Source organism: Saccopteryx bilineata, chromosome 4, assembly GCF_036850765.1.
Source record: "Saccopteryx bilineata isolate mSacBil1 chromosome 4, mSacBil1_pri_phased_curated, whole genome shotgun sequence".
Taxonomy (NCBI): domain Eukaryota; kingdom Metazoa; phylum Chordata; class Mammalia; order Chiroptera; family Emballonuridae; genus Saccopteryx; species Saccopteryx bilineata.
In genome coordinates this window covers 55,546,960-55,568,708 of record NC_089493.1, presented here as the reverse complement: position 1 = coordinate 55,568,708, position 21,749 = coordinate 55,546,960, and the positions used below count along the sequence as shown (strand labels likewise).

The window sequence follows — 21,749 nt, the reverse complement described above, 5'->3', positions numbered from 1 at the left end:
TGCCCAACAGGGATTAACAGGAATCACCTCACTCAATTTTCACACTGTCCTGGAAGAGGCATATTATCCCAATTCTGCAGATGAGTACAGGCAGTAGTGGGATTCATCCAGTTCACTCTAGTTCGGTAGAACCAATACCTGATTTTTGTTAAGTTTGGCAAACCGGTTGTTAAAATGGCACTTGTAATCAGGGTTCTAAGGTGGGCCCCTGGGCAGCCGCCCAGTGTAGAAATCACAAATTTATATTCCTTATTTTTTTTAACATTCATCTGCGCAACAGTGTATTCTAAGCACTCGCTCGTAGTAATGTTCATCCCATCCACAGGTGAAAACTAATTGCAAGTAAGGACATCAAGAAGCAAAATGGAAGAATCTTAAAAAAGATTACTGGTTTTTTTTTTTAGGTATTAATATTTTTCATTAACATTTGAAAACTCTTATAATCTAGTCTTGTGTACCTGTTTTACTCTTATTTAATTATTAAATACATGAAATAATAAACTACCTTTGGTATATGTTTAATACGTAAAACAGTCGTTAGGGCAGAGAACTGATTGTTAAATTTTTTGAATCCCACCACTGAGCACAAGTCTACACAATTTGGAAAATCCAAGCTGTCTGACCCGTAAAGCAGAGCCTAGGACTAGTGCGCAACTGCCTCTTGCAGGGCACATGAATGTATAAACAAACCAACCAACCAACCGGATGAATGAAGGGGTTTGTGGATGCTGAGGGAAGGAGACATCAAAACTAGATAGGGTCCAAGCCTTACCCATGGTGGCTGCTCTCACAGGGTCCAGGCTGAAGGAGAAGAGACAAGGATTGGGGTGGCCGGGGATAGGTGTGAAGAACCAAAGAAACATCCCTTGTTGGCTCCTGAGGTAGGCGCCCCGCTCCCTCCATGCCTCTCGCCCACAGGCTCTGGTCGTTAGTAGGTGCTCAACAAAGAGCAGGTGAAATTTTCACTCGTTCACGTTTCTGACAGTGGGCGCTCAGTGAATGTTGACAAACGGATGCATCTCCGTCAAAGTGTCCTCACCCGCTCTGCAGCCCCATCATGCTCAGATGGAGGTTCTCCGCTCCCGCCACCCGGCTCGCGGACTAATCTGGCCTTCGCCAGACCCGGCGGCGCAAAGGCACGCCCGGGGCGGGCCCATCTGGGGGCGGGGTCGGCCCCCCGCCCCACCAAGGTCTCGGAGCTGCGCTGGGAGAGCTCCTGCTTCCAGCTTCACGCCAGGAGGGGCAGGGGCCCAGGCGCAGATGCTGGAAGTTCACATCCCGTCCGTGGGGCCGGAGGCCGAGGCGCCCAGGCAGAGCCCAGAGAAAGGCCACATGGTGAGCGGGGGCAATGGATGGGAAAGGGGCGCAGAGACCCGTCGGACTTCTTCGTGCCGAGCGCAATGGCGATCCCGCGCCCCGGGCTGGGGCGTCCGAGTGAGGCGGTCCACGCTCTCTGCGGACAGTCTGCCGAGGGTCACGGGGCGTTTGGATGTGCCATCCCGGCGGACCGCGGAGTGGGCTCACGACGGACTGTAGCGAGCGGAAGGCGGGTCCGCTTGCCCCTTTTCCGGAGAGTGTGGGGAGCGTGGGAGGGTTCCCGGGAAGCCGCGGCTCTCCAAGGCTGCTTTGTGCCTTTAAGCACTGGAGGGTGGGTGGTCACCCTGCGCGGGGCCTCACGCGCACCCGCCTGCTCGCGCCCGCCCGGCAGGTGTTCCGAGTGGAGGTGCGGTACCGCGGGCGCAGACACACGGTGCCGAGGCGCTACAGCGAGTTCCACGCGCTGCACAAGAGGGTGAGGCGGCGCCGCCGAGCAACCGACCGACCCCAGCCCGGCTTCTGTCCAGCCCCGGGGGGCGGGCAGACGAGTTGCGGCCCCTGCTCCTCCACCCCCATTACTGCCTAAGCCCCTGGAGGGTCAGATCCTGGGCACTGACCTCCCTGCGGGCCGCGAGGTGGACACAGAGAGGCAGGTCTCAGCCGGTACTGCCCATGCCCCTGCGCAGCCGGCCCACCCTCAGGAGTCTGTGGGTGTTGGGGCCTCTCTTGCCCATGTCCCAACCACACTTACCCGAGTCTGTCCTAGGGTAGAGCCTTAAATTTTCGGGGTGGGGAGACTTGGGAGGATCTTGATAGGATGAAGGGAGCTGAAGAGCTCAGTAGGGACACTGATCGCACCGCGGTAACCTCCTGGCAGATCAAGAAACTGTACAAAGTGCCGGAATTTCCCTCGAAACGCCTGCCCAACTGGAGGACCAGAGGATTGGAGCAGCGGCGGCAGGGCTTGGAGGCCTATATCCAGGTGGGCAGGGGTCTGTTATCCTCCCAGCCTGCTGGACGACAGGTGTGACCCAGAGGGTGTGGAGGCATGGTTGAGACAGGCATTTTGTATTTTTTCCTACCCTGAGCCTCAATTTCCTTAACAGTAATTTCAGAATTAATTGAATTCAGTTAAATCTGAATTTTCATTGAACTGGGACCACCTGCTTCAGGAAGTTAAATGAAAGCTAGTTCTTTTCCCCTCATGCAGACCCTGCACTGCCCTCATGAAGAGAATGTTGGTCAGTGACACCTTCCTTCCTCCCCACACAGGGATGCCAATTACAGGCTAGGTAGCTTCCTGGGCATACCTGTGTAATCACCCAGGCCTGATGCTCAGAAGGGGCCTAGCTTGGTTTAATTCTGGCTGTCTTGAACTTTGTAACCATCCTGGCAGGACCCGTGTTTTACTTGGCACTGGGCTATCACACAGCTGGGTCACAGGTTTCCTCTGTCCTCCTCTCCAGGGCATCTTGCACCTGAACTGGGATGTGCCCAAGGAGCTACTGGAATTCCTGAGTCTTCAGCACTTCCCTACAGATGCCAAGGCTAATAGCTGGGGGTGAGCACATCTAGGGGCCATGGCTTAGCATGTGAGGGGCCCCGGTGTCGGGGGAAGAGGGGCTCTCTGCAGCAAGCAGGTGAAGGTTTTAGAGGCCAAATCCCATTCCTCCTCACATCTGCCAGGCCCAAGCCTGGTTCTTTCACCTTGAGACAGGAGCACTCTTGTCAGCTTTCCTGACCCCCCTGGTTGGGGCTGTTTTCTGCATAGCCTTGGTTACCCCAGCGGCCTCCGGAACTGAGCTGGTTACAAATAGAAGCAGTGGCCCCCTGGGAGGTCAAGTTCTGGTCTTGTTTCTCCACCCCTTCCTCATGCTCCCCTGAGCATCTGCAGGCAGTTCGCTCTCTTCTTTTCAGAGCCCTCGGGGAGTTCCTGCCTAGCCACAGCTGGCAAGTTGAAGCCCTTTCCTGCACCCGCTGCCCCCTGGTGGCCATAAGCCAGGAGGCTGGTCCTGCCCATCCTGTTGGTCCAGGTTTTCCTGTTGGTGCCTCCTGAGACTTCTGCCCTCTTACCTCTTCCCTGTGGGTCGTTGGTGATCTCAATTCCTAGTCTGTATCCAATAGGAAACTGCCCCACCTCACCCTCCACTGCTCATTAATCCTTTTTCCTCTTAGCTCACAGCTGCACCACAGGCCTGTCATCACCTTCTACAAGGATCCCTATGTTTGCATCTCATCCCCAGGTGAGGGATGCCTCTCACCTATAGCCCCTATTTAGGGCCCAGGAAGCAGGGTGGGAGTGGAGGTGAACTTGCCATTTCTCAGCTCCCAGGACCCCTGGCAGCATCTCCCTTCTGCTGCCTTCTGGGACCACTGCTGCTCCTCTACTTGTCACCTGCCTGCTTTGTCTTCTCTGGGGAGCAGACATGGTGAAATGAGCTTGGCTCCCGTGGTCCGCATTCCTCCCCTGCCTGGCTTTACCAAGCTAATGTAAATGGAATGTGAACTGGGAATGCCGAGGCCTCATTTCAGGAGATCAGCCACTAGCTATCGGCAGGGGCTCAGGGAGCTGCAGGCCCGAGGCTAGGACTGTCCCACACCTCCTCTTCCCCTTCCTCCTGTTTCCCTTGTCCCAGAGCCTCTGCCCAATGTGGTGGTCAACGGCGTGCTCCAGGGCTTCTACGGCTTTCGCACCAGCACAGCTGACACCCAGCCAGAGGCTCCCTATCACCCTGCACCTTTGCCACTGATGCCCTGACCAGCCTACAGGCCTTTGGACCACCTGCCAGGACAGTCATGTGCCTCCTGTGAGCCCCACAGAAGAGACATGGGCTAGCTCCCTCTTGGCTTGGGCCCAGGACTTACCACAGCAGGCTCAAAACTCAACTGCACTAGTGACTGGGTGTGCCAGAACTTGTGCACCCTATAGCCCTGGGGCCCAGGCAGGGACAACAGACGATAAGGATAAAGGGAGAGGTCAGTTTAGGAGGGGGCAAGCAAAGGTTGAGGCACAATAGCTGGCAAAGTTTAGAAACAAGGAGCAAAAACTCAACAGTTTGTGGGGAAAGGGTTTAGGCCTGAGCCCAAGGAAGGGGTGAGCCCCCACTGCCTCAGGACTCCCAGACAGGCTGGGACACAGATGGGCAGAGGTGCTATAGACTCAAGAACCCAGCCTACACACAGGTTATAAAAAACCCACCATTTTTTTTTAATTGGTTAGCATTGGTAGGAGGTTGTTACAAAACTGGGCAGGCGGAATGTGAGGGGAGGGGTCCACTCTGTCAGATGTCAGCACTAGCGCCAGTGTGGCACGGAGCCCCAGGGTGTGCTGTCTTCACCCCTGCCAGAGGGCAACAGGGCCAAACAGTCACTCAAAAGGAAAAGGTCCCTGCGACCCTACTCCTTGGCAATGGCAAAGGGCTTTTCCACCTCAATCTTGCCACAGTCTGCGATGACCACATCCTTCAGGGGCTTGTCCCGACCGTCTGTCTTGGTGCTTTCCACCTTCTGTACTACCTCCTGGGAGGGAGAGGCGGAGCAAGAAGGCAGGTGGATCAGGAGGTTCGCCACTCAAGGGAGGCAGGTCCTAGTGTATAGCTGGAGAGAACTGAGACTCCCATGTGATGACCAGCCCACCAGCCTGAAGGCACCAACATCCCAATGGAATCCCGGCCAGCTGCCAGCCCAGGGCAGGGAGAACTCTCAGCTCTGATAAGAGGATGTGGCAGTTTGCGCCTCTAAAGTATCACCCAGTTTGGGCAAAGGGTAGGGAGGGGGAAGAGGGTGGCTTGGGAGTTGGTGCTACTTAGCCAGCACACACAGTGATGGAGCGAGGTCCCTGCAGTGGTACAACTTCAACAAGGCCTAGCCGCCTGAAGGATTCAGGACATGGGGGCATACAGAGGTAGGCTACTTATTATTACTAAATGCCCCTATGTTTGCAGACATGAACACTGGTCTGAATCTGTGGGTTCCCTTTAGGGAAAGGGATAAAATATATGAAGCCCTGACCCCAAGGTCTGTCACATCCCTGGTAAGGGTGACCCAGGGTTAGCCCTCTTCTGAAACTTACCATGCCCTCTAGGACTTTGCCAAACACTACATGTTTGCCATCCAACCAGGATGTCTTGACTGTCGTGATAAAGAACTGGGAGCCGTTGGTGTCTTTGCCAGCATTAGCCATGCTCACCCAGCCGGGCCCATAGTGCTTCAGCTTGAAGTTCTCATCGGGGAAGCGTTCACCATAGATGCTCTTACCTGGAAAGAAAGAGATCAGGGGAGCTAGCCTGGCACAAACCAAGCAGATCTTTGGAGTGAGGATCCCAGGGTGTTAACCTGTCCTATGCAGTCAGGCTGAAGTGGAGTACAGGAGTCTGAGAGCTGTCTCCTTCCTGTCCTCTGGCCTTTGAAGCGAAACCACGCGGACAGATCTAGTGAGTCACGAGGCCAGGGTGATCAGGGAACAACTCGCATGATGGATCTCTGAAAATGCAGTGTATGGCTTTTACATAAAGCACGCATTAACAATTAACCCAGGCTCTGGCCCGAGAGGCCTACAATGGAGGATTTTGGTGGAGAATGGCTGTACAGGATGCAGGGCAGGGGAGGAGGTGAGAACCCTCTGAAGAGGAGGAATGTTGTAGCCAACTAGCCTGTCTTCCTAAGAACATGAGAGACACTGAGGTAGCTGCCATTGGGTTCTGGAAAGTCAAAAGCCTCTTATCAATGGATGAACAAAAAAATAAAAGGTGGCAATGAGTGTGTAAATGTCTCTTCATAAGGAGCCTGGGGCCAGGGGACATGACAAAGGGGGCCTAGAGCAGAGTTTCAGAGATCCCAAGATAACAGGAGAAATTCTGCCTTTTTTGTCTTCTAAAGATTCACTGTGACTCAGTGATACAGTAATTTTTTTTCTTTTTGTATTTTTCTGAAGTGAGAAGTGGGGCAGCAGAGGGACAGATTCCTGCATGCACCAACCGGGATCCACCCAGCAAGCCCACTAGGGGGCGATGCTCCATTGTAACTGGAGCCATTCTAGTGCCTGAGGCTGAGGCCATGGAGCCATCTTCAGTTGCCTGGGACAACTTTGCTTCAGTGGAGCCTTGGCTGTGGGAGGGGAAGAGAGAGGAAGGAGAAGGGGAAGGGTGGAGAAGCAGATGGGCACTTCTCCTGTGTGCCCTGGTGGGGAGCTGAACCCGGGACATGGAACCAGGGACATCCACATGCCTGGCCAACGCTCTACCACTAAAGCAGCTAGCTAGGGCAATTTCATTTTGTTTTATCCAACAGCTTTCAAAGCTCCTTTTTCCTCTTTAATACACCTGTTTTCACCCTGTGGTTCCAGAATGGAACCAGGTTGGGAAATTTCCTAGGCTGACATTAATCAGGGAGATATTTCTGGCTATGTAGCAAATGGGAAAAGACAAAACCAAGAATTTCTAGGCCCTGACCAGGTTGGTCAGTTGGTTAGCGTGTCAGTCAGACATGCCAAAGTTGCAGGTTCAATCCCTGGTAAGAGTACATATAAGAATCAACCAATGAGCCCTGGCTGGTTTGCTCAGTGGTAGAGCGTCAGGGCCTGGCGTGCAGGAGTCCCAGGTTCGATTCCCGGCCAGGGCACACAGAAGAAGTGCCCATCTGCTTCTCCACCCCTCCCCCTCTCCTTCCTCTCTGTCTCTCTCTTCCCCTCCCGCAGCTGAGGCTCCATTGGAGCAAAGATGGCCCAGGCGCTGAGGATGGTTCTGTGGCCTCTGCCTCAGGCGCTAGAATGGCTCTGTTCGCAACAGAGCAATTCCCCAGAGGGGCAGAGCATCGCCCCCTGGTGGGCATGCCGGGTGGATCCCGGTCAGGTGCATGCGGGAGTCTGTCTGACTGCCTCTCCGTTTCCAGCTTCAGAAAAATGCAAAAAATAAAAGAATCAACCAATGAATGCATAAATAAGTGGAACAACAAACTGATGTTTCTCTCAAAAAAAAAAGACTAAAACCCCAAAATTTCTAGACTGACTGGTGGGGGCTGTGCCCTGCTGCTCAGTCCCACACTGGGAAGAAACTGGTCTCTCCACGGCTGTGCACTGACTCCTGGATGGGGTCAGCTAAAAGCCTCCCCATGTGAGAATCCTCTTTATAAATCTCAACCAGCTGCAGGATTTCAAGTCCTGCTGCTTTCCAGACAATCCCCAAATCCACATCCTTTGATCCAATCCCTTTCCCAAGATACAAGTTCCAAAATTAAAGGGATAGTTCTTCATGTTAAACTCAACATACTTCGTAATCTCTCCCTCTGGACATCTGCTATTTCTTTGCCAACTTTTCCTCCGTACACTGTTGTCCCCATCCCTGTCATCTATTCCTTTCTGGCCTTTCCTGCTGCTGTCTCCATGGCAATAATGGCAACTGCCTACTGTGGTAACAGTGCATGCCGGAGAACTGTTGTAAGCATTTTACATAGAAAAAAAAGCCCCACCTGATGAGGCAGGATCTAATAACCCTATTTCAAAGATGAAGAAATGGATGTTCAGAGAGGTTAAAGGTACCCCAGCTAGAAAGTAGCAGAGCTGCAATTCAAACCAAGAGGGTCTGGCTCTCAAATCCCTGCTCTTACCCACTAGGCCATCCCTTCCCGGGGCTCCAGCCCACACTGCTCCATCTCAGGGAGAGCTACACCAATCCTCTCACCAGTCTGCCCCCGGTTCCACATCCAAATCCTGCTGCCATATGATTTTCCTTCAAACTCCTTTATGACTGGGTCTTCCCCACATTCAGGTCTTCAGCAGATCCTCACTCTATGTAGGACAAAGCAGTATGCTTCCATTCCCGGCTCCATCTGTGGCCAAGTTCCTGCCCCAGAACACAGCTGGGCTCACAGCTTCATCGTGCCTCTTCTTTGCCCATTCATTTCCTCCCCAGCCAGGACCCTGCTCAAATCTCTCCTCACACTCAAGGGCATTTTTGATCACCTTTGCTTGTCAGCGCTTTGGCAACAGCTGACTCTACTTACCATGTCTTGGGAACGTACATTCAAGATCTCACCCAGAGAACTCTTACCACTCTTTACACAAGAAGAAACTGACGCTCAGAGGACTCACTTGTAAGGCACAAAATAAGGTGACAGACACCTGGTCACACCCAACTGTGTCTGACTCCATGAAATGAGCATTTTGGATGACGTCTGCTTTGTCCTTCTCCACTGCGGCCTGCTGCTAGCTACTGCTTGTATCTTGTATTGTTAGGTAGCGTGCCTAGTATTTTCTCCTATTTCTTCCCACCTAGATGATAACCTGAGGACAGAGCCTGAGTCCTAAGAGCTAAACTACGGCTAATTTATTAGTTTTCAGGAACCGGAACAGAAAGGGAGTTACTGCCCCACTGATTTTTGCATCCTTAGCACCCAGCTGAGCCTGGCCCAGTAAATTCTCACTCATGGGGTGAGCTGAAGATGTCTGAAGGAACAGCAGGCTATGCACCCGAGTATGGTGAGACCTGTAGGTTAGTAGGGTATCTGTCTGTCTGTCCTATGTTCACAAGTGTCGTAGAAGGGAGACTCAGTCTGCTCTTGCCAAGTGGGCTCTGGTGGGACACTTCCAAGCAAAGCAACTTCTCCCAACCCTGCTGAAGCTTCCGAGGCTGTCCACACAGGCTGTGTATGCCTGACCTAGAATAACCCATGCATTTCTTTCTTTCTTTTCTTTCTTTTTTTTGTGACAGAGCCAGAGAGTCAGAGAGAGGGACAGATTGAGACAGGCAGGAATGGAGAGAGATGAGAAGCATCAACTCTTCGTTGCGGCTCCTTAGTTGTTCATTGATTGCTTTCTCAACATATGCTTTGACCTGGGGGCTACAGCAGAGTGAGTGGCCTCAAGCCAGCAACCTTGGGCTCAAGCCAGCGACCATGGGGTCATGTCTATGATCGTATGCTCAGGTCAGTGACCCCAGGCTCAAACTGGTGAGCCCACACTCAAGCTGGGGACCTTGGGGTTTTGAACCTGAGTCCTCCATGTCTCAGTCCTGTGCTCTATCCACTATGCCACCGCCTGGTCAGGCAACCCATGCACTTCACCAAGGCTGCAGGCCTGGACTAGCAAGTCTGCCAACTGGGTGAGATCCTCTTATGTCCACCAGACCCCCCATTACTCCCTCTTCTTTGTACTGGGTTCCCTAAGAAGGGTGCAGCTGGTCTCAATGCAGGTGACAGGCCTGCCTCTGCAACTATGGAAGGAAGAGGCCTTGTTTACTCAACATGGCCCAGCCTGGGAGGCTGTACTGATAAACCCTCTTCCCAGAGAGGACCTGAGTTACCTCCAGTGCCATCTCCCCGAGTGAAGTCTCCACCCTGAATCATGAAGTCCTTGATCACACGATGGAATTTGCTGTCTTTGTAGCCAAATCCTTTCTAGAAAAAGGGATGGGGAAGGTGAGGAGGTGGCATGAGGCACCAGGCAGGCATTAAACAGGCCCTGCAGGAACCCAGCCCACAACTCCTGCTCACAGAAGAGACATCACTGCTGGCCAGAGTCATCACTGTTCAATGTGCTCTGAGTAAGCAGTGACCACTGGCCAGGCTTGCCGTGCAGATCCAGGAAAGACTAGATTGCATTCTTCTGCATTTATACAGTCCCCAAATTTTATATAATTCTATTTCACACAATGCCTCTGCTTTTCCCTTCTCATTTTTCCTAACTGTAAGAACACATGCAAGAAAACTGACCAAAAAAAAGGTTACCTGCTGACCCCAAATAAAGTTGGAATATAAACTTTCTTAAAGAAAACTCTTGTTTTCTTTAAACCTGGGAAACTCTGGACTCCTTGCTCTTGAGAGAATGCACTAGTGCAGAAGCCACAAACTTGTTTCCTCAGACATGCTTTCTTTGGTTATTGCAGTCTTAAGTATTCTCAAGAAGAAAAACCCAGGTTTCTGGAATCAGTTTTAAAAATTCAAGATGATAACTGGTTCCTCTGGCCAACAGGGCAACAGTTAGCTGGTACTGAGGGCTACCGCTACAGATGGGCCCTGCTCTACGTTCAGTTTGCTGCCAGCTATACTTGCCAACTTCACTTGGTATGAACATGACCACCTTTGCTCTGGCCACTTACCTCTCCTGTAGCTAAGGCCACAAAATTATCCACTGTTTTTGGAACAGTCTTTCCAAAGAGACCTATGACCACCCGGCCTATATCTTCATCTCCAATTCGCAGGTCGAAGTATACCTGAGGAAAAAGGGCATTTTAAACCTGGCCTCTTTGCTCTGGCCAGGTAGTAAAGTTGGTTAGAGCATCGTCCTGATACACAAAGGTTGCAGGTTCAATCCCTGGTCAGGGCACACACAGGAACAGACTGATGTTTGTCTTTCTCTCTAAAATCAATTTAAAAATACACACACACAAAACCCCATAAAAACAGATAAACTTAGTCACTTTAAAGGGGCTTTGCTAGGGAAAGGAGGGCCCAAGAAGCCTCCCTGCGGATGGCAGAGAAACAGTCTGATTTTTAAGAGCAGTATTACTTTGCTGTGCTTTGTAACTGGAAGTGGCTAAAATTTGACCCAAGTAGATAGAGAAAGGATTTACAATTTGGCAGATGTGCTCTGTCACCATTTCGCCACACTGCGGGATATTTGCAAACAGACTTCTCTGCAGCTGACGGTGCCTGCCCCACCTGGGCATCCCAGGGGCCAACTCCTGGGTCAGGGCAGGGACTTCGAGGAGGGTCCAGGTCATTCTCTACTCTGAACCGGGGAGGGCCGTCCAGGAACCACGAGGCCACAGCCGGGAAACTAGGAAGAGGCTGAGCCAAAGCTGAGGACGCTCAGGCCCAAGCTCAGGGACCCCAAATGCCTCGGTCACCAGTAACCAGCGGCACCCAGGCCAACCCAGGCAGCGGAGGGCAGGCCTCGCCAAGCAGGTCTGGAGAAGGGAGGCCGGACCTTGACGGTGACTTTGGGCCCCTTCTTCTTCTCATCGGCCGTGGAGGGTCCCGGCAACAGCAGGAAGAAGACGGAGCCCGCGATCAGGGCGGCGGCGAAGAGAACCTTCATGTTCCGCTGAGAGAGGCGCAGCATCCACCGGGAAAAGCGAACGCGGCCCCGGTAGCCCAGGGCCGGAAGAAGGTGGGGGTACGGCGGCGTGGACACCGGCGCCGCCAACCGAGTTCGGTTACGGGGGGGATCGGTCCTCCTGCAGGCCTCCTAGAAGAGGGCGGGCCTCATTTCCCCCCTCTGGATCGGCGCTGATAGTAGGTCCCCCTGGGGGCGGAGCCTGGCTCCTAATGGGGCGGGCAAAGACGCGGGCTCGTGGGTGGCTGCCACGTTACTACGGCCTCATTGGCTCTCCAGCTCTCTAATCCCCACCCACAGGAAAAGGATTAGCGGAATGTGGTGCCTCCTCGAAGAGTACAGGATTGGGTTTCTGAAGAAACTACAAAACCAGGCATGCAGAGCGGCACGTCACATGTCTCACGCTGTCTTTGAGGAAGTGGGAGTCCTTTGGAAGGTGGTGCGGACGCTTTTTGTTCTGAAGTATATGGGTGGCCTCTGTGGCCCGAGGTACTCACGATTGTCGTATTGGGTCAGTCAACCACCAAATTGGACTTAACTGTGGTAGTTTCCAAGAACTCAGGGTACGTTTATGCTTACCCAGAGTATGACCTTATATAGCTCCTTGTACTTATCTTGTATAACTTGCTTCAAAATCCACTTTCTGACTTGGTTCCTCTTACTTTACTACTCACTTTTCTCTTCTTTCAATAATCTTACTGTATTTACCGCTGTATGAGTCAATGCACAGTCATGTATACTTTGGTTTTCAACTATCTTTTTGTGTGTGACAGAGACGGAGGGACAGAGGGACGGATAGGGACAAATAGGAAGGGAAAGAGATAAGCATCAGTTCGTTGGGCACCTTAGTTCATTGATTGCTTTCTCATTGATTGCTTTTGATGGGGGTGGTGGGGTGGGGAGGGGCTACAGCAGAGCGAGTGACCCCTTACTGAAGCCAACGACCTTTGGGCTCTATCCAGCGAGGACCGGGTCATGTCTATGATCCCACGCTCAAGCCAGCGATCCCGCGCTCAAGTTTGAGACTTCGGGGTTCAAACCTGGGTCCTCCTCGTCCCAGTCCTACTATCTATGTACTGCGCCACCGCCTGGTCAGGCAACTCAGCTTTTTTTTTTGCAACTCAACTTTTTTAAAAAATATCTATTTTCTCAAATATATTTCTTTCTTTAGAGAGGGGACTGCATTTCTTTGTGAGCAGTGGAAAGAGTTGCACTTATTTTGTACATAGCTCCCCCAACACTTGCGGGGCTAAGTGCTCAATAATGATTGCAATAATGTCACATGATCACCGAGGTGGGAAATAAACAACAGCCTGAGGTTTAAGTCAGGAATAGTTATTAGATGCCATCACAGCACTATTTGACGTCTTTAGACACACTTGATATTCTAGTCTACAACACATACATACTTCGGTATTGGAAATTTTATACCCCAAAAGACAGCTTTCCAAAACGTGGACCTATGATGTCATTAAACACCTTTAAAACTATCTTTCAGAGAGTAACAGGAATTCTTGGTCTTCATAGCCCAGCTAGTAGGTACGCATGGCTGTTTCTATAGCTAAACTGCAGTTTGGTCTCTATATGAAGTACTACTGACTTAAGTTTCAGGTTATGTAATAGCTACTGGCATTAACTTGTCCTTAAACTGAAGTCACTGCACACTAGCTACAGAGCTTCAACAGTTTTCACATGAACACAAATGACATTTGCTATTTCTAATCTTTCTTTTTAAAAAAAATTTTTTTTTTTAATTTATTCATTTTAGAGAGGAGAGAGAGAGATGGAGACAGAGGAGAGAGAGACAGGGAGAGAGAAGGGGGGAGGAGCTGGAAGCATCAACTCCCATCTGTGCCTTGACCAGGCAAGCCTAGGGTTTCGAACCGGCGATCTCAGCATTTCCAGGTGAACGCTTTATCCACTGTGCCACCACAGGTCAGGCTGCTATTTCTAATCTTAATAGCTTAATCCAGACCACCTCAATCAGGTGGAGGAACTTCTAGATAAAATCGTTGTGCTGACAAAGGTCATCTTCCAAACAGCTCCACTCTTCTTAATTTTTGGATCTGTCGAGCTTTTCCCCCCCACTAACAGGTCTTACACTACCGAAGAAAAAATGTTTACCAAACCATGTTTTCAAAGTAACCTCACACTGAGAAGCAAATGCTAAAATGGCATTAAAATAGCCATTCTGAAAGAAAAAAGAAAAGTTTGATGGATAAAATGCTCTCAAATGTGAAGTTTTTTCCCTGACTGGATGGCTCAGTTCATTAGAGCATCCTGCCAAAGCGCCGACGTTGCTGGTTTGATCCCTGGTCGGGGCACATACAGGAACAGATCAATGTTCCTCTCTCTCTCCCTTCCTCTCTCACTAAAATCAACATTATTATTATTTTTTAATAGGTGAAGTTTTCTCTCATAAATATCTTAAAACAGCCTGACCAGGCAGTGGTGCAGTGGACTGGGATGCAGAGGACCCAGGTTTGAAACCCTGAGGTTGCCGGCTTGAGTGCAGGCTCACTAGCTTGAGTGCGGGGTCGCTGGCTTGAGCATGGGATCATAGACATGACTCATGGTCACTGGCTTGAGCAGGGGGTCACTAGCTTTGTTGTAGTCCCCCCCCCCCATCAAGGTACATATGAGAAAGCAATCAATGAACAACTAAGGAGACTAAGGAGCCACAATGAAGAATTGATGCTTCTCATCTCTCTCCCTTCCTGCCTGCCCCTCTCTCTTGTTACACACAGAAAAAGATCTTGAAACATTCTTTTCTGCTCTTACTTGCCTACCAGTGAAAAATAAATCATTAGGTATTAATTGCATAGTGACAGAAAACTTGACTGCAACCAGCCATTCATGCCCAGCTGAGTGTTGTTTTTGTGGCCAATACATGCCTTTGTGAATTTATACTGCACCTTTTGTTTGTACAGATGTTCATTAGTAGAGCTGAATTATAAAACTATTATTTCAAAGTTGTTCCACAGAGCAGACTGTAATTTCCTGGTGTTCTACCACTTAAGAACCACAGGGATCCTGGAACTAGTATGTCAGTGATGAATTACAAAACTTCACGTTTGAGAGCATTTTATCCATATTTATTTTTAAGGTGACCCACAAGAGAGAGAAATGTTCTACCTAAAGGAATGAAGAATGTCAAAAGTATCAGATATTATTTTCAGTTACTGGAGGCTTGAATCCTATCAGTTAGTGCAAGCTGGATTCTTAGTTACAAATGAGCCAGGGGAGATAAAAACCAGACAAATCAATCAAACAAGCAAAATTAGCCAAGAAAGGTAAGACATTTTATTTTACATACAAAAAGGGTGCAAACTGAGTTTTTTCCTCCCCAAATTGGGAAGAGGTATATATACTTAAAGATCACATTTGTGTTTTCCATGGTGCCCTAGGAAATGGGCTACTCTGAAATAACATATCAAGACCCATTTTCCATTTTCTCCAAAGAAGGCCAGTTCCTCTGCAGGAGTTTTTCCTGATGTTACAAATCTCTCTCCTGGAGGAATCATTTCATATACACTTGAAATTGACATTCATGTTTAAAATACTACAAGTTTCATTTTCACAGCTGAGCTTTGTGACCAGTGCCAGGGTTTATGAAACAATGTTACACATCTAAAACAAAAGGTGTATATATATATGTATGTACATACACACATATATATATAAAAAGGCATTTAACAATGATCTGACACATCAATGAAAACTGATTTCCACAGCTGATTTATACATTATCTAGTCTTAGAAAATTGCAATCAACATCCCATCTTTTTAAAAGTACAATGGGCAAAGATTAAAGAAACAAACAAAATAATAATATAATAAATTAGAGCATGTAATATATCCAATGGGAATTGATGAGTCAACATTATTTTCCATTGGGGGTTTATAATATTTTTGGTTTCATCTCTATCTTTTCTGCTCTTTACTCTTCTGCTTCATAAATGGGGCTCATTCCCAGAGCCAGCTTGCTGTGACACTTAGTTTTTATGGAAGTGAAACGCACACAAATGAGCACACACAAGCATACAAATACAACTACACACAACCATCTGTAAATATATCCCCCCAAAGAAATGGCTCATCTTTCCTGAGACATTCCTAACAGACTGATAAGCCTCTTAAGAAAGCTTTCGGTGCAAGGACTGGCCTGGGATTTGGTCTGGAGCTCATGAAGAGGAACACTGAAAATGTCTCACCTGCCCTGAAAGAGGGGATTTGCAGGGAAGGGGCAGTCAGGGCAACCGTCCTCTTGTGTGTTACTGGGATGACTGCACTGAACCCCTCTTTATTACTATGGATAACCCTCTGCGCTGAGACTTGAAGGTGGTGATGGCACCGGAAAGATGATTGTGAGGAGTAAAGAAAACTAATAAAAGAAATTGCCCACCAAACAGGTTTCTCAATAACATCAAGTTTGGTAATCAAACTAGAACTATATGAAGTACACGTTCACTTTTTCCTTTGTAAGCTGATCTACGAATACTGGAGGGGAATTCCTGGTTGCTTTTTGAGGGAATATGTCAATTACTACTGTCTATATCTAGGGAACCTATTTACTATGTTGAATACAATGAAGAAACCTATTCTTCTGCACTCAAGTCACCTGCAGAGGAGTTAGGGAAACCATGTTTTTAAGACTGCTTGATTGATCAGACTTCCAGAACTTATCTGTGACTAAAAAACTGCTCAGTCTGCAAGCCCTTGGAAGGGCCAAGGTTTCCTTTCCTATTCAGATACAAAATCATGCCCTCCCCTACAAAAAAACCCCATAGGAATCCCATTTTGATTTCTATCAACCTGTTATGGGAAAGACTGAGTCACTGTCCACCAGCCTCTAGATGGGACTTGCCTTGAGCCCTGGAGTCAGCAAAAGCAAGCACCTCAGAGATAAGTGCCTGCTACTTACACGCAAATTCAGATGGTGTGCCTAGTTATCCTGGCTCCCTAAGGGTTTCTGGAATTCATCTGCCCACCGTGGAGCAGTGGTGGGGATGGCGGCAGTGAACTGGTGAAGGCAATGCTGGCTATATGGTGCTGCAAGCTCCCAGTCTGAGAAGCTCTAGCCCTAACACAGTGGCTCTGACACTAGAGATAATGTTAGGGCAATTCACTGGGAATGCAAAATGGGTTTAAATATGGACACTGAGGAGGTAACTGGGACACAGGAGGCACATGGACTAGGAAGAGATGCATCAGAATGATCAAGTTCTTTTGAGAAGATGCTTTCTAGGCTGCCATGGAAGTGCTTATTTTTGAAAAAATGCAGGCCATGCGTGCTCACTGGGAGGGGGAAGTTAAATCTTTTGCATAAAAAGTTAAGGCTATGATCTTTAGTAACCACTCTGACATAACTTTACTATTACTGCATATTTCTAACATTAAAAGTGGTTACTAACACTGAGAATCAACACTGAGTATGTACCACCAGTATACATTTCCAGTGAACTGAAGTTGGAAGTTACTTTAGAGGCAATGGACACCTTTCTGGCTAATGGCAGGGGCTATTTATATGTATCTAGAGTTCACTAAGAATTGACAGGCTCAACACTTCCCCAGTAAACCCCAGGATCCTGCTGTCTCCTGTTGCCCCTGAATTCCAAAGTGAAATGGAGCTTTAACTGAAGGCCAACCTTGTCACCTAACTTGTACCTTTCTAGACCCTGTTTACTCCTAGACAGACCCAAACCAGCAGGAGAGTGTTAGTTAAGGCAGTCATGAAAGCACAATGCCTGCTGGCACACTCTGCCCACCTTTGCAGAGCAGTCTGGAGTGAGATCACTGCAAAACACCAAGGTGTGCACAGCAAGTGACCAACCCTTACATGCTGGACTTCACAGGCACAAGTCATGGTCTGCTGACAGGAGAAGAACCCTTTATGCCTTGGCGGGTTCCTGGCTTGCTGTTACAGTCTGCTCGGGATGCAGTGCCTGAAGAACAGCAGGAGTCTGGAGAACTCCCAGTGGTATATTATGGATTTTGAACAGATGCTATTAGTGCCTGATGCTAACTCAGAAACAAATGCATCAATCCTAAAGAAAAAGATCCCTGGGCATCATGGTTGTGAAATGAAGAAAGTTCAAAGACTACAGAGCAAGTAGGTTTGGGTGGAGAGAGTACCCAACCCCAAGGACCTGGCTGAGGCATACAGCTAAAGCAATTGTAGCAACAGCAGAGGAAGGAGCCCTAATGTGCTGGTGGGGATGGAACTGATGGCTAAATTACTTAGGTACTCATTTTTTTTTTTTAATTATAAAAATCACAATAGGATTTTTTAGGCATTTGGGAGCACCTTCAGGTGCCAATAGCTCTGGAAGGATCACCACTGTCCTGCATGCCAGAGGGACCTGGGGCTCTTCACCTTCACTAGAAAACCAAATATATAAGAGATTTAAGGGGGGCAGAGTGAAAACAGTGGATTAGGAAGGGCCTTTCCCTCAAAACTGCTCAGGTTCAACCCTTCAAGAGCTAGCTTTTAAAAACAATTCAAGAGAAAAAAATCATAAACCCAGCTGCAAGGGGGCTTGCCCTGCAGCCACGCTGGTCAATGCCTTAGCTTTTTCTGTGGAAGTGGGGGGTAGGGAGGCACTTAGTGGGGTACGGAGTGCAAGAGGCTCCAGGCTCTGCCACCATTTCCCCTTGCCCTCCCTTGAGAGGCAAGGCTTTTTCTATAAAGGTATGAGAAAGTTTCTATACAGGAAGTTAGAGTTACCCAAATACCAACTGAGAAACTGTGTGAGTTGCAGTGATTATGCCTTAACCACTAGACAATATCAAGGAAACAAATCCCAATATTCAAAATTCTTGTGGGGAAGGGGTGTGACATGTCTCCCAGCCACTCAGTTTTGTATAGAGAAAAATCTCTTTTAAAGAAATGGAAGATGACAATTTTTATATAAGCTAGGCCTGTTTGAAGCCAGGGAAATACTTCCTGGCCAAGGTGTGATGGAACAGGGGTAGCCCACTAACTGTTTTATGCTACTACTATTTCTGCTCCATACATCAAAGGACTTGTCAGGAAATGCCAACTACCAGAAAGTATCCCCACAACCTCTAGTCCAAAAGATAGCCCTACACCTCAAGTCAGGGGCAATGATTTCTGTGTTCCCAAAACCATCAAAGTAAGTCACCAACCACTGTCCTGCATGCTTACATCGCTCTACTCCCAGATACAAGACCTTGTTCCCTGGTGTAAATAATCATTTCTCCTCTATCACATTTGGAATGAGAGGTCCCTCTACGGATAAGCTACTGAATTCAAATGAAAATCGAGCATGAGAAGATTAACTCCATACATTAATTTTTTAAGCAGTGAATGAGGAACCAAGACCTTTCCTGGTAGTATGTCATGTGACCACACCATGGTGGGAGACAGAGAGTATACTGGGGAGAACGTGCTCTATGTGCATGGCCATCTTATTTGGATGGAGTCCATGTCCAACTGAGAAGATAATTTCAGAGCTTTCATTTCAGTCTCCTTTCCCCTGGAATTTTCCAGCACCAACTAATCTTCCCCTCCTGTTCACTACAGCCTGCTTCTGTGGACCTGACCTGCTAGGAGAAAAGCTGCAGGTGCTTGGTTTCTGATAAGGCAGGCCAGCCCAAATGCTGTAATTCAGCTACTGGGGCAGACAGTACATACCAATTTTATTTCCTGGCCCTATGATGTCAAGTCCTGAGTTTCCTTTGGCAGCTGGAAGGCAGAGATCCACTTTCCTCCTCTTTTTGTCCTTTGGTGACAATATGATGGTGGTTGTTTCATCACTAATTTTGTCCCCCAAGTCACTAAGGAAGTCACATGGCTATCTATATAGTTGGAAGTCCCTGGCAGTGGAGGAAACAGATGTTTCAGATTTTTTAAAAAAAGTTATTTCGTTCTCTGGGGTAAACTGTCTCCTGGTCACAGTCTGGCTTGGCTGGCTCACCCCATGTGCTGGAGAGCTAGGGGGTCCAAACTGCCGCCTGATGAGGTCAAGAGGCTCTGGTAGCGACATTCTTCAGTAGCTGAGAAGATGAATGAAAATTCAAGTATGTTTCCTTGCCAACCTGAGTGTTTACTCAGAATGACATAGAGTTTGGCTTCTTCTCTTCTGGGTGCTGCCGACCCAACTTTCCATTGAGAATGTCCTCTGGACCCATGTTCTCTCTGAATGGCTTGGCTGGCCCCATCCCCCTCAAAACAGAAAAAAAAAAGTAAAACTCCCAATATAACCAGACACAATATGCATCTGCCATGTTTTTTGTTAAAAAAACAAAAACAAAAAACTAAAAGTGCAATAAAGTCAGTTTTTTTTTCCTTTGCTCAGAACAATTTGCATTGTTCCACTACTGACTGCAGAATCGAGTTCGCTTGTCAAGAAAGCTAAGAACGCCAACAGGTGGGGACAGTAGACTGCAGATTTCTCACAGCTTGTGTCCTACAGTGTAACTTCACGGGAGGGAGGGAGGGAGGGAGGGACCTGCACCCCCCGGCCAGCTGGGGATGCAGGCTGCGCAGGCACAGAGGAAGGGAGCCGCACTGCCAGGTACATACACCTGGTAGGTGGAGAAGGTTCCTCTCCAACTCAGGCCTGCCATCTCCTACCTTCTTGGCCGCACCCTCAGCCTCTTGAGCTTCTTCAGCAGACAGCCTTCAACTCCCTAGCTTTAGTGCTGGAGAGGGCTAAGGGCAGGGCAGAAACCAGGAGTAAACTAAGGGGAGGAAAGAGAATAGTAGTCCTTGAGTTTTTGTGAATGACACCTTCACTGTAAACAATAGGAAGGAGAGTCAACCAGGTGGCCCCAAGGGCAAGCAGTGGAGGGGCAGCAGCTCTGGGACCTGCTCAGAGCCTTAGGCAGGTGGGAACAGCCAATGACCCGCTGGGCCCTGGCTGCCCACACTGGCTCCTTCTGGGGCATCTGTTTTCTTCTTTTTGGTTTGGATCTCTACCCTCCCCCACAGAGGAGTCCTTTCCAATGAGAAATGGCAGGAGATGCAGGTGCAATCGAGTCAGAGTCCCCAGGGACTGAGGACTCCTGGGAGGCACTGGTCACTTGTGGCGCTGAACAGTCTTCTTCCTTTTCCTCTTAAAGAAACAGCAGCACCTGGAGCACAAGGAACATTACATGTCAGTGTGAGAGGTGCACAGCTTCCAAGAGATTTCTGCCTGCCTGCTTCTCCTTGCTGCAGGGGGTGGACCCCCCCCCCCCAGGGCCGCCCACCTTCTACAGTGCACATCCAGGAAGCAACAGGCAGTGTCTGCCAGGAAAGCCAAGGGAAATAGCTGCTTCATTTCAATCTGTAGCTACCAAACCTAATTATCAAAATGCTGCAGGCTAGATAGGGCTGAAACAAGCATTTTTGGAGGGAGGATGAAGGCTTATTTTCTAATCTAACACCCAATCCAGATCCCTCATCTTTATGTAGAACCAAGGCTGGGGTCCTCAGGGCTGCAAGAGAACAGCCTGCATTGTCTGCTCCTTGAAATACAGGGCAAAATTATTTAATAAAACTACAGTAGTCAGCAGGTATGAGGCTAAGCTAAGGCAAACAAACCCCATGAAAAATACAATGTTTGGAACTCTAGGAGGATCTCACAATGCTACCAATGAAGGAATAAGGATTCTCTCTATCCCCGCCCCTGTCCCCCACCACTTACTTGGAGTAGGCAGGAGAAGCCCTAACTCTTAACAGAACTGCGAGCTCAGATATCCTGACTGAAATTAGCAGAGTCCACTCTTCATTTGGAGAGGATCAATGCCACAGCCCTGGAGCTGAGGAGGCATCTGGTGGCACGGTTTGCCTCAACTTGGCTTCCAGACACTGCTGCGGCTGTGCCAGACTGGGCTCTAGGACTGACCCTGGTAGAGCGGTGGTTTGGGCCCGTTCCTTTCATGAGCCCTCCAAGTGCTGTCTCCTGGGCAACAGCCATAGCTCTGGCACATCCCTGAGCCTGAGTATCCCTCCTCACTCCCGCCTTTGCAACAGGACGCACCTCTTGCTCAGGCAGTGACTAGTCTACAAGGGGGTGATGATGCTGTAGCATGGCTGGTGCAAAAGCTATGTCCTTTCCAGGCCAATGACACATGGGAAATGGAATGTGAGGGGCAGAGGTGGTGAATGAGTCCAAGATGCCTGATGATGGAGGGGAGGAAAGTTGGAAGTCTAACTGAGATTTGCTGAACCCCTGAAAGAAAAGCTTTTCTGTGAAAACTGTCTTTGAGTTGCTTGTCTAATCCTTCCAGGTTTAATGCCAGCAATATTCACATGGAAATAAGGAACTATTCAGCTTACTTCCTGTACCCCCAAATTCTCCACTGTAGCTAACATTCCCTCCTTTTTTGGTCAGACCCCTTGGTATTTCCTATACCCATTAGACTAGTTATT

The 21,749-nt window shown here is 49.0% G+C and overlaps 3 protein-coding genes and 1 long non-coding RNA gene across 13 annotated transcripts in view; 1 reads left to right on the top strand and 3 right to left on the bottom strand.

Annotated features, from left to right (window-relative positions):
- The window catches only part of LOC136334155 (uncharacterized), a 28,300-nt gene extending 27,410 nt beyond the window's left edge, over positions 1–890 (bottom strand). For both annotated transcript variants that reach the window (XR_010731123.1, XR_010731122.1), the window contains exon 1: positions 773–890. This is a non-coding gene — a long non-coding RNA (uncharacterized lncRNA). The remainder of the gene's footprint in view (positions 1–772) is intronic.
- SNX22 (sorting nexin 22) lies at positions 787–4,684 on the top strand. Of its 3 annotated transcripts, XM_066274021.1 has the most exons (7): positions 787–1,335; positions 1,709–1,792; positions 2,195–2,299; positions 2,784–2,878; positions 3,235–3,267; positions 3,493–3,560; positions 3,954–4,684. In XM_066274021.1, the coding sequence occupies exons 1-7, from the start codon at positions 1,000–1,002 to the stop codon at positions 4,073–4,075; spliced, it is 843 nt and encodes a 280-aa protein (XP_066130118.1). In that variant the 5' UTR covers positions 787–999; the 3' UTR covers positions 4,076–4,684. The 3 variants fall into 3 exon arrangements, with proteins under 3 accessions (XP_066130118.1, XP_066130117.1, XP_066130116.1); XM_066274019.1 differs by lacking the exon at positions 3,235–3,267 and having other exon boundaries at positions 796–1,335; XM_066274020.1 differs by lacking the exons at positions 1,709–1,792; positions 3,235–3,267 and having other exon boundaries at positions 793–1,335.
- PPIB (peptidylprolyl isomerase B) lies at positions 4,502–11,437 on the bottom strand. The gene is made up of 5 exons (XM_066274022.1): positions 11,240–11,437; positions 10,410–10,523; positions 9,615–9,708; positions 5,390–5,574; positions 4,502–4,836 (listed from the first exon to the last, which is right to left on the bottom strand). The coding sequence occupies exons 1-5, from the start codon at positions 11,372–11,374 to the stop codon at positions 4,714–4,716; spliced, it is 651 nt and encodes a 216-aa protein (XP_066130119.1). The 5' UTR covers positions 11,375–11,437; the 3' UTR covers positions 4,502–4,713.
- A 3,731-nt stretch (positions 11,438–15,168) lies between these two features.
- The window catches only part of CSNK1G1 (casein kinase 1 gamma 1), a 226,036-nt gene continuing 219,455 nt past the window's right edge, over positions 15,169–21,749 (bottom strand). For all 7 annotated transcript variants that reach the window (XM_066273996.1, XM_066273997.1, XM_066273998.1 and 4 more), the window contains one exon: positions 15,169–20,467. In XM_066273996.1, coding sequence (XP_066130093.1) covers positions 20,413–20,467 — 55 coding nt within the window. In that variant the 3' untranslated portion in view covers positions 15,169–20,412. The remainder of the gene's footprint in view (positions 20,468–21,749) is intronic.

What these genes read in the sequence shown, in the direction of transcription:
- SNX22 (XM_066274021.1), top strand. Translation starts at nt 1,000, where the DNA reads ATGTTGACAAACGGATGCATCTCCGTCAAAGTGTCCTCACCCGCTCTG. An exon ending in GCTTGGAGGCCTATATCCAG is followed by an intron (nt 2,300 to 2,783) that starts GTGGGCAGGGGT and finishes CCTCCTCTCCAG; the next exon opens with GGCATCTTGCACCTGAACTG. An exon ending in GCCAAGGCTAATAGCTGGGG is followed by an intron (nt 2,879 to 3,234) that starts GTGAGCACATCT and finishes TCTTCTTTTCAG; the next exon opens with AGCCCTCGGGGAGTTCCTGC.
- PPIB (XM_066274022.1), bottom strand. Translation starts at nt 11,374, where the DNA reads ATGCTGCGCCTCTCTCAGCGGAACATGAAGGTTCTCTTCGCCGCCGCC. An exon ending in GGCCCAAAGTCACCGTCAAG is followed by an intron (nt 10,524 to 11,239) that starts GTCCGGCCTCCC and finishes CTTTTTCCTCAG; the next exon opens with GTATACTTCGACCTGCGAAT. An exon ending in TCGGGGAGATGGCACTGGAG is followed by an intron (nt 5,575 to 9,614) that starts GTAACTCAGGTC and finishes CTTTCTTTCCAG; the next exon opens with GTAAGAGCATCTATGGTGAA.